We start from the raw sequence: 13,718 nt of genomic DNA on the forward strand, positions 1-13,718 counted from the left end.
TTTGCATTGACTGGTTTTGCATAGTGGCTGAAAACTGTGGAATCTCCAAAATTATGGTAATATCTGAACTACTTGAGCCTTGGCTCAGTGTTCATATATTGAGTTATGCGTTGGCTGAAATAAAACATAGAACTCTTATAGCATGTAAAAATATAACAGATAATGCAATGTGGTCTTGTTTGTTAGTGAATAACTGTGGGTTGCTAAGAGGAAAAAATTTGATGTACATGTTTATTATATTATTTATAGGTTTGTTTTACTGAAAGTCTCTGACCTTAACTCTCAAGGCACCCTTGCGCGTTTTACTTGCCGGAAACAGAGTGGCAGATGGTCATTTTACTCAAGGGGGCAAGATACTCTCAGGTCACTTAGGTCATGCCCTCTATGCTCCTCCTTTTGAGGAAGATTTGGTAAATATGTACAGTCGCGGTAGATGCCAAAAAAAAATGCTAAAAATCTGAAAATACTTTTATTTTGTGCCCTTTCACTTCCTCTTTTCAAATCAACCGGCGGAGGTAAGAAATTCCAAATACTTTAGGAGATATCGAATTTTTAAATTTCATCATATGTAGAGTCGCGGTAGATGCCAAAAAAAATGCTAAAAATCTGAAAATACTTTTATTCTGTGCTCTTTCACTTCCTCTTTTCAAATCAACCGGCTGAGATAAGAAATTCCAAATACTTTAGGAGATATCTAATTTTTTAATTTTCATTACAATACCTGCATAGTATGCGACGATCACCATTGTTTCTTGTCATAGATAATAAGGTTTCTTGTTTACGAGTATCATGTTTCTTATTGGACAATTTTGTCACGTGACTGTTCCGTGATTGGCCAGTATTCAAATGAACCAATAGGTGATTATTTATTCCGTGATTGGTCAGTATTCAAATGAACCAATACGTGATTATTTATTCATTTATTGTTCAATACAATGTTTAATTAATCGGTCAACTTCTGCCGTGAACGACTACATCATTTCCTTATAGTGGCAAAGGAAATGTACCCGCCTCCAACTTAGGTGAGTTTTTAACGTTTCTAATTTTAAAGTATTATTTTTTTAATTTGGACATTGTTGCGCAAGTAATAAGTAAAAAAAAATTACGTGAGTTATGTTCATCATTTGTCCGGGTTTTGTTAGGTCAGGTCAGTTACATTATAAATAATTTAAAACTAAAGAACCATTCAATTAAATTCACATTATTTTTAATGTCCGCTTAGTTTGAAAGTATTTATAATGTAACTGACCTGACCTAATCGACCATTTTATTTATCACGCATTCACTAACACACGTCAAAATAAAAAATGGCGACGTTCGAAGGGTTAAACGGGCGTTGTATTGCTAAATTAAAAAATTCGATATCTCATAAAGTATTTGGAATTTCTTATCTCCGCCGGTTGATTTGAAAAGAGGAAGTGAAAGAGCATAGAATAAAAGTATTTTCGGATTGTTAGCATTTTTTTCCGCATGAATACGCAGGTATTGTGATGAAAATTAAAAAATTCAATATCTCCGAAAGTAGTTGGAATTTCTTATCTCCGCCGGTTGATTTGAAAAGAGGAAGTGAAAGAACACAGAATAAAAGTGTTTTATTCCAAATACTTTAGGAGAAATCAAATTTTTTAATTTTGGACATGTAGAGTAGCGGTATTTGCGAAAAAAAAAATTCTAAAAATCTGAAATTACTTTTATTATATGCTCTTTCACTTACTCTTTTCATTAAAACCGGCGGAGATGATAAATTCCAAATACTTTAGGAGATATCAAATTTTTTAATTTTGCAAAACAACACCTGTACAACCATTCGACCGCTGCATTTTTATTATTTTGCTGTGTGTTCGTGAATGCGTAATAAATAAAATGGTCGATTAGGTCAGGTCAGTTACATTATTAATACTTTCAAACTAAGCGGACATAAAAAATGTGAATTAATTTTAATGGCTTTTTAGTTTTAAAATATTTATAATGTAACTGACCTGACCAAACAAACCGGGACAAAGGATAAACAGTAGGAACTAAAATGGTCGATTAGGTCAGGTCAGTTACATTATGAATACTTTCAAACTAAGCGTACATTAAAAATAATATTTAATTTCAATGGTTCTTTAGTTTTAAAGTATTTATAATGTAACTGACCTGACACAACAAACCCGGACAAATGATGAACATTTAACAACTGACGTAAAAATTTTTTGTTACTTATTACTTGCGCAACAATATCCAAATAAAAAATAAGACTTTAACCCTTTCCTGCCTGGCGGGACTTGTGAGTCCCACAATGTTTGAAGCCCCATAGAAATAGTTGTGTGCATGTTTGAAACCACATGCTGCCTGTCGGGACCTCTGGGTCCCCTGTACAGCTCCGCGCTGCCAGTTGTCGAAGAAGTTCGATTGACAGCCGAGAGGTTGCAGCACTAATACGGCAGCGCTGCACCAGTCTGGAGCGCCCTTTTTTTTGTTTGTTGAGCTGGACACATGATGAATGCCTGTCAGGACTTAAAAGTCCCATTATTAAAAAATATATTAAATATAAATAAAAAAATTTGGAAAAAATTATGGTCTCCTTTCATGCCTACTTAAATATAAAAATGAAATAAAAGTTACAAAATTCAATTTTTTTACATTTCTAGGCAGGAAAGGGTTAAAATTAGAAACGTTAAAAACCCACCTAAGTTGGAGGCGGGTACATTTCCTTTGCCATTAGAAGGAAATGATGTAGTCATTCACCTATGTTGCGATACCTCCGACGGAACATTAATAAATAAATTAATCACGTATTGGTTCATTTGAATACTGGCCAATCATGAAACTGTCACGTGACACAATTGTCCAATAAGAAACATAATAGATACTCGTAAACCAGAAACAATTGTGATCGCCGCATGAATACACATGTATTGTGATGAAAATTAAAAAATTCGATATCTCCTAAAGTATTTGAAATTTCTTATCTCCGCCGGTTGATTTGAAAAGAGGAAGTGAAAGAGCATAGAATAAAAGTATTTTCGGATTTTTAGCATTTTTTTTCGCATATACCGCGACTCTACATATTTACCTTGTGATCTTGCGTTAAAATACATACATTATTTGATTAAGCGCTGATCATTTATGGCATGATACTAAGTATTACCTTAGCAGTTTCACCTTCAGAACGAATCTTAATTCACATTTGTATTTTTCAAGATGTCTGCTTTTGTGCCAGGTAAAAAATAAAAATAAAAACCTCAAGTTGTTCTCTTTGCATATATAAGAGGGACCTACTCTTTTGGTCTAGGTTCATTTGCTACTAACTCTTACAACTCCTAGGGTGCAAAAGAGACTACGATAAAAGTTTTAGTATCTTTTACTTGTAAGCTTATTTGATCATGCCATGGATTAATATGTGGGTAACTGCTGGTGCAGTTTACGGGTGTACCTTTTTTTTAGTGTTGTGATCCATAGAAAAAATGCTGTTAATCAGTTTTTCTTTAAGCGGGATTAGTTCTTGCCATTTTCAATTTTTCAATATTTTTTTGTTATGATTCACTTATTAGCTACTTTTAAAAATTTTTGCAATGAAAATATTTGATTATGTCATGTGGGTGACTAAAACTTTGGTAATAATTAAAATAGTCCACAAATGTTTACTCAGTATATGCAAAGGGCAAAGGTACTATGTTACATTGAGAAAAAAAAAACCTGTACTGTAAGCTCTTCTACCAACCCCCTCTCCCCCTTTTCCCCTCCACTCAAAATTAAATTGTGCATCCATGCTTGCCTATAGCCTAAGTCTGATCAGTTAAATTGAAGCAGGTAAAATTCTAAATATGAATTTAATTGTAACTGTGCGCAAGTGACAACTACCTATTGCTTTGACATTTTGTGTAGCTGGGGAATGACTGCTTCACTAACTCTTGTTACAGGTGGTGTCTGTCGTGGCTGCGTACCTAGTCGCAGTAACATTTTTCTGGAAACCAGATTTGAGACATGTGTTCTCCGTAGCTGCGCACATAATATGGGTTTGCGTGTGCTGCTTCTTGGCCAATCAGACCAGCGTGCTGCAGCTCCCTGCTTTCTTCTTCCTGCTGTTGCTCCTATTGGCTGGGCTGCTCTACGAGGTGTGGCTTGTCCACAAGAGTGCTCTCGAGAAAGGTGGGTTAGTTGATACCTACGTCAACACTATCGATCATCAAATTGCTGTCAAAATCCTCACATTTTTGGGGGTTTTAAAAGGCTGGATAAAACTAAATAAAATTTTCAAAAAGAATTTAAAACCATACTGTGAAAAACCGATAGCATTGTGTTTGAACCTAAATATGTTTATTTATTTTATTATCCTGATTGGTATTGCACAAATACGTTAAACTTGAGTGTGTATGAAAGTATGACATGTTTATATCATTCAGCTACTCTAAAAGTAAACGTGTGTGTGTGTGTGTGTGTGTGTTTGTGTGTGTTATATACAGGGCTCGATTTTAGCGCCTGTCCGCCTGCCCGGAACAGGGAAAATCTCGTCCGGGCAGGCAAAATGAAACAGGCAACTGTCCGGTGGACAGGTGCAACCTGTGACGCCGAGGTTATTCGCACGCACTAATGCAGCAGAGGTGATTAATAACATTTATGCGACCACGACCGCAAATAAAACGTCTTTGACAGTATCTTTTGTGACGGACGACTCTGGCTATTGTATACCGCAGGAAAAAAAAGTAGGTTATGTACAAACCGTGCTGAAATCTTCTGAATCATAATTCTTAAAATCTTACGTTCACGTCATGATTCACGTAACATAGTCGTATTCGTATGCTAGAGATGCAAAACGTCTCACACCGATGATGTTTGTTTTTGTTGCCATGTTTTTAATTAATTTCGTTGCAGTGCAGCCAACAATTACGTAATTTACCGTTGTATACTTTCAAAATATAAATTTTTAAATTTATTGTCTTTATAAATCGCGACTTTACTAATTCCTTGCTCTACTTTAACATAGTTTGTTAACAGAAAAGCGTTTTTGCATGGTTAACATTTCACGGCGTACTCCAGATGCAGCTGACAGTGGCCGCACTGACTGCGACTGCTTGAAAATTCGCCTGTCAAAAATTGCATCAAAAAATAAACATTACTTGTTTACAGAGGACACAGTGATCTTTTACAGTTTATCTTGTCACGGCGATTGTTTAAGTATTTCATTAATTGCGTTACACAATGTGGAAATTCATTACTGGTGCTTCAAAACCACGAGAAAAGAAAAGAAAAACGGACGAGGACAAGTCAGAATATAATGTTAAATGGCGAAACTGTCTAAATGATGATACACTGTCTGCCCTCATGCGTGTTCAAATAGTCACCTTCTGAAAGTGAGTTTGATCCAGCACCAGCAATAAATCTCTGGTATCATAATGTTCAGAGAAAACGTCGACCCTTTCAGCCTCCTTATCGAAGATGTTCAAGACAGAATCAGCCAAGTAATTCGTGCAGTGACTCAGACAGTGACTCATCTGAAAATGATGATTAAATAAGGATGTTAAGTGTGTGATAAAAATAGGTGCAAAATATAGCAAAAAATCCTTTTTTCTCACTTTTTCAGCGACTTTGAAATTTTTTTTATTTGGGTAAAACAGCGGACAGGCAAATTGGATGCCGGACAGGCAAATTTTCGATTACACCTGTCCGTTGGGCAGGTTAAAATATTCCTTAAAATCTAGCCCTGGTTATATATATGACATACCCTGTTAAACAAGATAAATGGCAATATTTCTGTTATTATTGGTGAAACAGGCCTGTTAGAGGTAATGTCATCAAAACATCTTTACTTCTCAATTGTAACCATCTTATTAGAAATGAAACAAAGTACCACTGTTCTGAGACACTGTACTTGCAAACCAGAGGATCTGGGTTAATATCAGGATCTGGTATAGTCAAGCCACTGCTGTCAGTTGCTGTAAAGCAATGTGCATGAGACTACACCTGCTCAGTCATGCAGTGATAGTGTCCACTGATGTGTGTGTGGTGTTTTGCGAAGCGATGGAAGGCGACGGCATCATGTGTTGCAGGCAGCGGCATCAGCCTGGGAGAAGCAATGCAGCGTGTGATAGAGGGACCCGTCCCTCTCAAAGAGCCGGTCGCAAGTCAGGAGGTAAGAGTGGAGTCAAGTTAGGAATTAACCCTTCAACTGAATGCAATGACAACAATGTTTAGAAAGTATAATTAAGCTTAGATCATTTTTTTTTGTATGTGGTGTAGTCACTCTAGTCAAAAATTTATATTTTCTTCAGCTCTGATTCTCATAAGTTAATCATTCTTAGCATTATTAAAACAAAAAATTGGTCTTCAATTTTTTATTTCATTTAAAATGTATATAGTGATACTAATTAATTGATATATTTCTTGATATATTACCCTAAATATTACCCTATTGATATATTACCCTAAAGCCAAAATTTAAAAATAATTAATTTATTCTGCTATTCCTCTCCTCTCCTCCTGGATTAAATTTTTAGTACTCCTTTTTTAAATGTGATTTAGGAACTAGAAGGTTCGTCAGAACCATGTACATGCCAGTATTTCTATTTTTTTTTTACCTATTTAAGATTTAAAACCCTAAAAGGTATAACTGTCCTATTTCATGTCCTATGTGGCTATGTCTTCTCTTAGTCATTGTTAATATGTTATAGTTTAAAACTATAGGTCTAATTATAGGTGTTTCCAAATGAGAATTAAATGTGTATAAATGCAAAGGTGTCTAGGCGAGTCCATTCCCTTTAAGTAGGAGAAGCTCAAATCGGTCAAAGTCTGTCTTTCGGCTGGGCCTGTCTGCTGAAGCATGTGTACTGTCTGTTCTAAATAGAGTTCAACAGTATGCGAAAATAAATGTTTATATTTTTAACTGTATCCAAGTTTGTGCAAAATATTTAGTTACTATGTAGATTGAGCGAAGTAGTTGGTAACTATTATTCCGATAGTTTATTCTTATTTGTTGTGTTACAGATCTGCATTCATCCAAATACAATTTTTTTCTGCCATACTTTATCCTTCGTATCGGACGCATAAACGATAGTTACTCATTTAACTAATTATGTATGTCAGTAATGGAGATAATTCGTAAAGCATGACTTACTTGGGTGCATTTAAATGAGTTCATGAACCGGACAACGTATTCGGTTTGTGTTTAATACATCTTCCCGTTCGTTTTATTTCTCCCTCCAATGTGGCCCTTATCACTCCATTCCCCTACCGGCACTGCAGTGCCTCCTCACCAGGGGCTAAGCCAGGGGGGGGGGGGGGGGTTTCGGGGTTCAACCCCCCCCCCCCCCCCTTAGCACCAAATCTTTAATTAATTTCTTATTCATCACTCAAACAAATTTCATATTAATATTAATAAAATTTTTACCATTAAAATATTTAAATTTAAGTACCGAAAACTGCTAAAATAGCACTATTTTACACCTTAAAATCCACATTTTCCCGGGGGAGGACCCCCGGATCCCCCGATTTAATACGGGGGGGCCATGCTTCTTAACACCCCCTATACACAAATCCTGGCTACGCCACTGCTCCTCACTACTTGTGAGTGAACTTTCGAAGCAGTGTCCTCGGATTTAAAATAATAGTTTATTGAATGTTCAGCCATCCAGTGCTCAGCTGTCCCGCTGGAGACGGTGGTGTGATGGCGGCGCGTGTTCAGGTGCAGGGGCCGGCGGAAAGGAAGGAGCGGGAGGAACAACTCCTCCGGCCGACGGATCTGCCCCTGGCGGGCGCGGTCGCCGACACAGACACGGACGCCCCTGTGGAGAGCCAGAGCGACGTGTACCTGTACGGCGTGGCGTGGGCCTGCGCGGCCATGGTGGTGTGGAAGAACTCCTGGCTCTTGCAGCTCGTGCCGGTCTTACTCTTCATATACGTGGTCAAGAGGATCGGTGAGCAAGGCCTTCTGTGGCCGTCTTCACCGCTCCTTGTCGGTGTACGCAGTAGGCCAGTTCATTTTCCTGTGGTCCACAATTTTGTAACTTGATGTTCCTAACATAAAGAACAAAAAAACCAATATGCAGTATTAGCGGTCCAATTTCCTTAAGATGTGTTAGATATTGACTGCATTTATTTACTTAACTGTTTGTGAAATCTCTAGTCTTAATTAAAGTTTTTTAGTTTACTTGGTTTAAACCATACATTAAAAACTGTATTAATGCCTAAACTAAAGGTTTATGAAATACATTTTACATTTTAATAGGTAAAATAGGTACTTCCAGAATATTTTATTGCATTTTTGGGTTTTGCCTTGTATATCCGTAGGACTTTAGGTTTATCGCTTTCAACCGTATAATTAATTTTACTTCTACTTATTGCAGTCTTTTTCATGGTGCGACTTATAGAAGATTTATACCGGGTTAAGTAATCTGACAAGTAGTAATGTTCCGGTTCTACTTTTTCCCCTATTCTTGGTTTGGTTGCAATTCTTAAAAATCTGTTTTTGGTTCTCAGTTTAACCTCCACAATTTCCCATTACACTAAAGATATGCCCTGATAGATGGCATCTTTATTTATTCAATATTACTTCTCAGATATCCATTATACTGAAGAACACTTCAACCTGCTAATCAACATACAGGGGAGGGGAGGGTGGTTCTTCTAGTAGAACCTATTGCAGCTAGTTTAGAGGTGTACTTAAAATTTTCTACAAATTGAAGGGATCACAAAGAACATGAGACTCGTATATTAATACGTTGATCCATTTACACACAATGTATATATTCTTTGTTACAAAAGTACAAATTGAAGGGATCATAAGGAACATGAGACTCGTATATTAATACGTTGATCCATTTACACACAAATGTATATATTCTTTGTTACAAAAGTACAAATTGATTATAAAGGTACATCGTGCGCCACAAGCGGTATTACTGAGCGAGTTAAATGCTAAATTAAAGTTAAACGTTAAATTAAAGTGAGCACCTACGCTCGGACCAATTTCTCCTCTAGAATATTGGGATCGGCATGGCATGGCCCAACGTAACGTAACGTATTAAGCCCCCTGCACAAGGGCAAGAAAACCCGGGTTTAAGGACGTGCATACAGACGTCTCATACACGTGCAACCGAACCAGTAGAGCCCGCGACCCCATACCGGGTAATCAAATGGGGGGAAGGGGTGGCCAGCCAGGAGGCTAATGAAAACCACACTTTACAAGGGCACAGAACAAAAAAAACAGAAAGAATGGCAATGCAAAACCATCCTGTAACACCCGGGTCAGCAAGCGACGTGTGTTTCCATGCAAGGAGCGAAAGCTAATTTCAAAAGGTGACAGCCAAAAAAAAAAACGTTACAGTTAAATTAAGGAAAACACACGCTTTACTTTACGCAAGTTCCACGGTCACCTCGCAGACAATCAAAGCACCCAAATACATTACCGACCAGACAGAGTGGAAAACCGCCATCGAACGCACAACCGACCCCAACGAGAGCTAGAGGTGAAAAAGGCCCAGAGGCGATGAGCCTCGGTCGCACCTCGACTTGTCACTGGAGGCGCCACCATCGCAGCGCGGGGAGAAGGGGAAAAGAAGCGCTACGTCACAGACCCAGGAGTGGAAAGAGGGGAGGGGGTAGGCGCGAGGCATGACGTTTAGGCCTAATAACCGAAGAGGTTCTCCGGGCCTCTTCAATACCTAATACCTAAATCCGACAAGTCACCTAGCACCTACCTATGTAGCACAGGTGCTTTCCTCTCACTAGATTGCTAAAGCATTTCAGTACATACATACATCCTGCAGCATGGCAATATCTAGTAATGTGTAAATAGTAGGGGTGTGCGGGAATAGGTTTTTGTACTGCGGGAAATTTTCGGGAAAAATAAATTATTCCCGTGGGAAACGGGACGGGATCGGAAAAATTAAAAAAAAAAAAAGCAAATTTTTAATTCTAATATGAGTTGATGGCCATTTAAACGTTTCTTGCAAAGTTAGTTGTTTTTTTTTGCTGTTATTTCTTTTGTCTGCTTAACTTGCCCTTTTTTCAGCGGCGACTTCATATTTTTTAGCATCCTCAAATTCTTTTTTATAGAGGGATGTTTAGATGTCTTAGTAATCCAGACGTGCTACCATGCTTGCATCTCAAAAAATTTTTCACACGAGACACACTTTGCCAGGGATTTTCTGTCTGTCAGACGTTCAAAATACTTCCAAACACTTTTAGGTTTACAAGTAACAAGCTGATCGGTTGCGACATCCATTATTTGTAGGCTGCTAGTTTGTTTTAATATACAACGGCATCAAAAATAGGAACAGATACTTTGCACAAGCCTTAATAACGTAACGTCAGCCATCAAACCCCCCCAAACTATACAGTAAACAACTATTTTTTTCTCCCAAAGCAAAATCATAGATGTTTAGATACTCGTGAGCAGTGGTGTAAAACTACGTGATTTCATATTTTTCAAAGTGCCAATACAGTTATCTACATCGCCACTGCTATCAAGTAATAAGAACGGTTACGCTTCGTTATGTAACGCAAGTCTAGTATTTCTTATATCTTTGGCGAAAAGGTTGGATTGCGCATGTGTTTTGTTTGTGTCCAAGGACACACAGTGGTTTTAGGTTAAGTATTCGATGGTGATGGCAATAACGTTATATAACTGACTATTCATGTATCTTGCAAATTTGTACCCTTGAAGAAATATATTTATGAACACATATAATATTTAAGGTACTCCATGTACGTTTTTATATTCCAATTAGATATGTGTAAACGATTATCATAATTCACTGCACACCACAGCTGTCGCTATGATCGGCATACGTTTAACAGATGTTTTGCATTTAAATAGTATGGAAACTCTTCAAAAATGTACGAATCCATAAAAAATATTTATGTAAAAACAGTTTGAATTGATAGAAAACATTTTCACATGATTAGTAAACATTTGTAAATTTTTAATCAATTTCCCGAAAAATTCGGGAGTAATAAAATTCCCGCCTGGCATTTCGGGAAGCCTATTTTCCCGACTTTTTTCCCGAAGCGTCGGGATCCCGCACACCCCTAGTAAATAGTTAAAAATATATATTACTATATGACAGTAGCTACAAGCCAAAACAATTTAGAGGTAGGTGTTTATTATAATGGGCAAGAGCAGATGTCTGTTAAAAGAGGATGCACACATATGATTTGTTGATAAGAATTAAAGTGATGTACAGCTGCAAAAGTAGTAGCAAAACCTGCAGTTCATAAGTTGCAGACAGTTCTAAATTGTGGTTTTTTTATTTGAATGCATCCTAAGCCAATGTTATTTTTTTCCACAGGTCTACTTTTAGTTGAAATTATTATCCCTGTCTCCTAGTGACAAGACAAACAAAAAAAAAATGGTGGAGATGGGGGCTCTGCTCTAAAAACACTTTTATTTACTGTCGGAACAGTTCCTCCCCGCTAGGCATTATCATTCCGTCTGGGTGGGATGACGGAAGGGAAGGGGAGGCACTGCGCAATTACTGGTTATTTTTAAAGATTTACTAACCATTACTTTCACATTGTGCAGATAGTATTTATTCTATTCTTTGGCAGCTTGAAGGGGAGTTAAAATATGTTCATGGCATTTTACCGAAAGTGGTGGTACTAGAAGGGGGTGGGTAGTTGGCTATAAATTATTTCATGGTACCAGAGATTATACGGTTCCGGTGCCGATTATATTTTCGAGACCCAGCTGAACCGAGAAATGAGAACGGGGACCAAGACATCAATACTGACAAGTTTATATCCTAATATAATGCATATAATCTTTATGATGATACAAATAATGTCCTGTACACTCTTTTATACATGCTGTTTAGGAAGTATATTTGCAGGTCTTCAAATTGCACAAGATGTATCTGTGGGTGCTTAATACAAGTGAGTCGATTTTAGTTTCAAAATAGGTAAAAATAATTTTCAAAATTTGAGTAAGTTAGTGAGAATGTAAATTTTTGTAAAAAAAAAGCAGGTTTTTTTTTTTTACCTACCTTTTAACAGTGAATAAGTTATAAATATTTGATCTCTCAGAGTCCAGCAGAAGCAATCCTACTGTATTGCAATTAACAGACGTAACAATAGTGTGAAAGCGATAGCAAGCAGTTTCTGGAGTGGCGGGAGCGACGCTCATGCCTGTGTCGCAGGTCACTCGACCGGCTTGTGGCAGTCCATCTCAGGCCACGTGCAAGATGCAGTCGCTGTGATTGGTGGCTGGTGTGAAGAGAGACGCCTTGGGCTGCTGCCTCCTTCCGTCAGCGGCATCGTCAAGGTGATGTGTGCCAGTGTGCTGTTGGTGTGGTGATGTGTCAAACCTAAGACCTCGCTCGTGAACACCCGCTGCATTCCGTACCACGGTAAAGCAAGAGACTTACATGCTGTACTTTACTTCTTAGTTACTGTATGCGAGGGCAGCGAGTCTCAGCGTGCGGTTCAAAATGGTTGAATTCATTTAATTTTTTAATTATTGTCTTAACAATTTTTCATGTACAACAGCTTGGACGGTTGATAACCTGTAATACACATACACTGGGATGATCATGTGAGTAGGCAGTGAAATTCTATCATTGACTGTATTCAGAATATCCAAGAACATACTGGGTTGTAGGAGCACACTACTTAATTTGTGATTTACACTGGTTTCTAGTTCCTATTGCTTGACGTGAATTACTAGATTCAAATCATCATCTCTAGAATTTACAATAAACAGGTGCTGAACTGTTGTTTCAACATTTTTACTAACATTTTTATATAAAAATAAGTTAACTAATCGGTAGCAATCTTGCTAACAAGTTTCATACTGTCAATTATTTTATTTTCAAAACTTAAGACCAATATTTTCTAGATGTTGATACAAGTTTTCCAGATTTTCTGATGTTGCGGTACCAAACAAAGCTTTTATTGCTTTACCACCTAAATTAAATTAACCTCTTTTCTGTCAAATGTAAACAGCTTTAACTGGCAAAAGATAAGTAAAATTTAATACTGTAATACTACGGTATTATCAGACTAACTGAAACTGTTTATTATTGTTTTACGTTCGAGGTTAATACCGCTTCCCGATACTTTCGGCAGTGTTTTGTTTTGTTCCACGCATGGCGGCGCGCGCATCTCGTGCTGTGTCGTCATGACAACTGCTAAAATAAATAATCGCGCGGCGTTCGGAACAGCTTTAACGAGCCTATGCTTGATTGATATTGACATTTCATTGGCTTCATTAAAAAGAACGCTAACGTGTCGCGGCCGTGATTGGCCCTTTTCAATTAACAATTTAATTTCGGCAAGAGAGAAGAAAAAGAGTGGAAAATGACGCCGTTTAGTGCGTGTGGTAGTGTATTCCCTCTGGGAATATTTCGTTCGTGGCGATGCTAATTTCGGCGTTATTGATCTGGAAATTACGTCAAAATACTGGGCAATGTTAATTGACGCCCTGTAATTGAATGCAGAATAATCGCATTCAATTCACGTGAGCGACGAAGTATTTTACGAACGACATTAAGCATCTATAGTTAAGGTATGGTCTGCATCATCGCTATATATTAAAATTGGCGTAAATTTTACAGTCAACATACGCGAACTATAATTATATAAACTTTGGATTATTATAAAATTAGTAGAACATTGACTTTCGGCGATTAACAGCAAATTTACTCACATTGGCACAAACTATATGTACACAAGTCCAGAAGTCTTTTGGTTAGGCGTTTCATGCTCGAGCAAGCCGGAGCAAAACCCCAAAACTTTTACTC

At 37.6% G+C, this 13,718-nt stretch overlaps 1 protein-coding gene across 2 annotated transcripts in view; it reads left to right on the forward strand.

The window, feature by feature from the left end:
* The window catches only part of LOC134530404 (transmembrane protein 245), a 41,038-nt gene that overhangs the window by 966 nt on the left and 26,354 nt on the right, over positions 1 to 13,718 (forward strand). For both annotated transcript variants that reach the window (XR_010074811.1, XM_063365200.1), the window contains exons 2-5: positions 3,906 to 4,134; positions 6,033 to 6,115; positions 7,664 to 7,895; positions 12,117 to 12,241. Coding sequence is in view for 1 of the 2 variants with exons in the window: in XM_063365200.1 (XP_063221270.1) it covers positions 3,906 to 4,134; positions 6,033 to 6,115; positions 7,664 to 7,895; positions 12,117 to 12,241 (669 nt within the window). In the remaining variant the exon portion in view is untranslated. The remainder of the gene's footprint in view (positions 1 to 3,905; positions 4,135 to 6,032; positions 6,116 to 7,663; positions 7,896 to 12,116; positions 12,242 to 13,718) is intronic.

This window comes from Bacillus rossius, chromosome 3 (genome assembly GCF_032445375.1).
Source record: "Bacillus rossius redtenbacheri isolate Brsri chromosome 3, Brsri_v3, whole genome shotgun sequence".
Lineage (NCBI taxonomy): Eukaryota > Metazoa > Arthropoda > Insecta > Phasmatodea > Bacillidae > Bacillus > Bacillus rossius.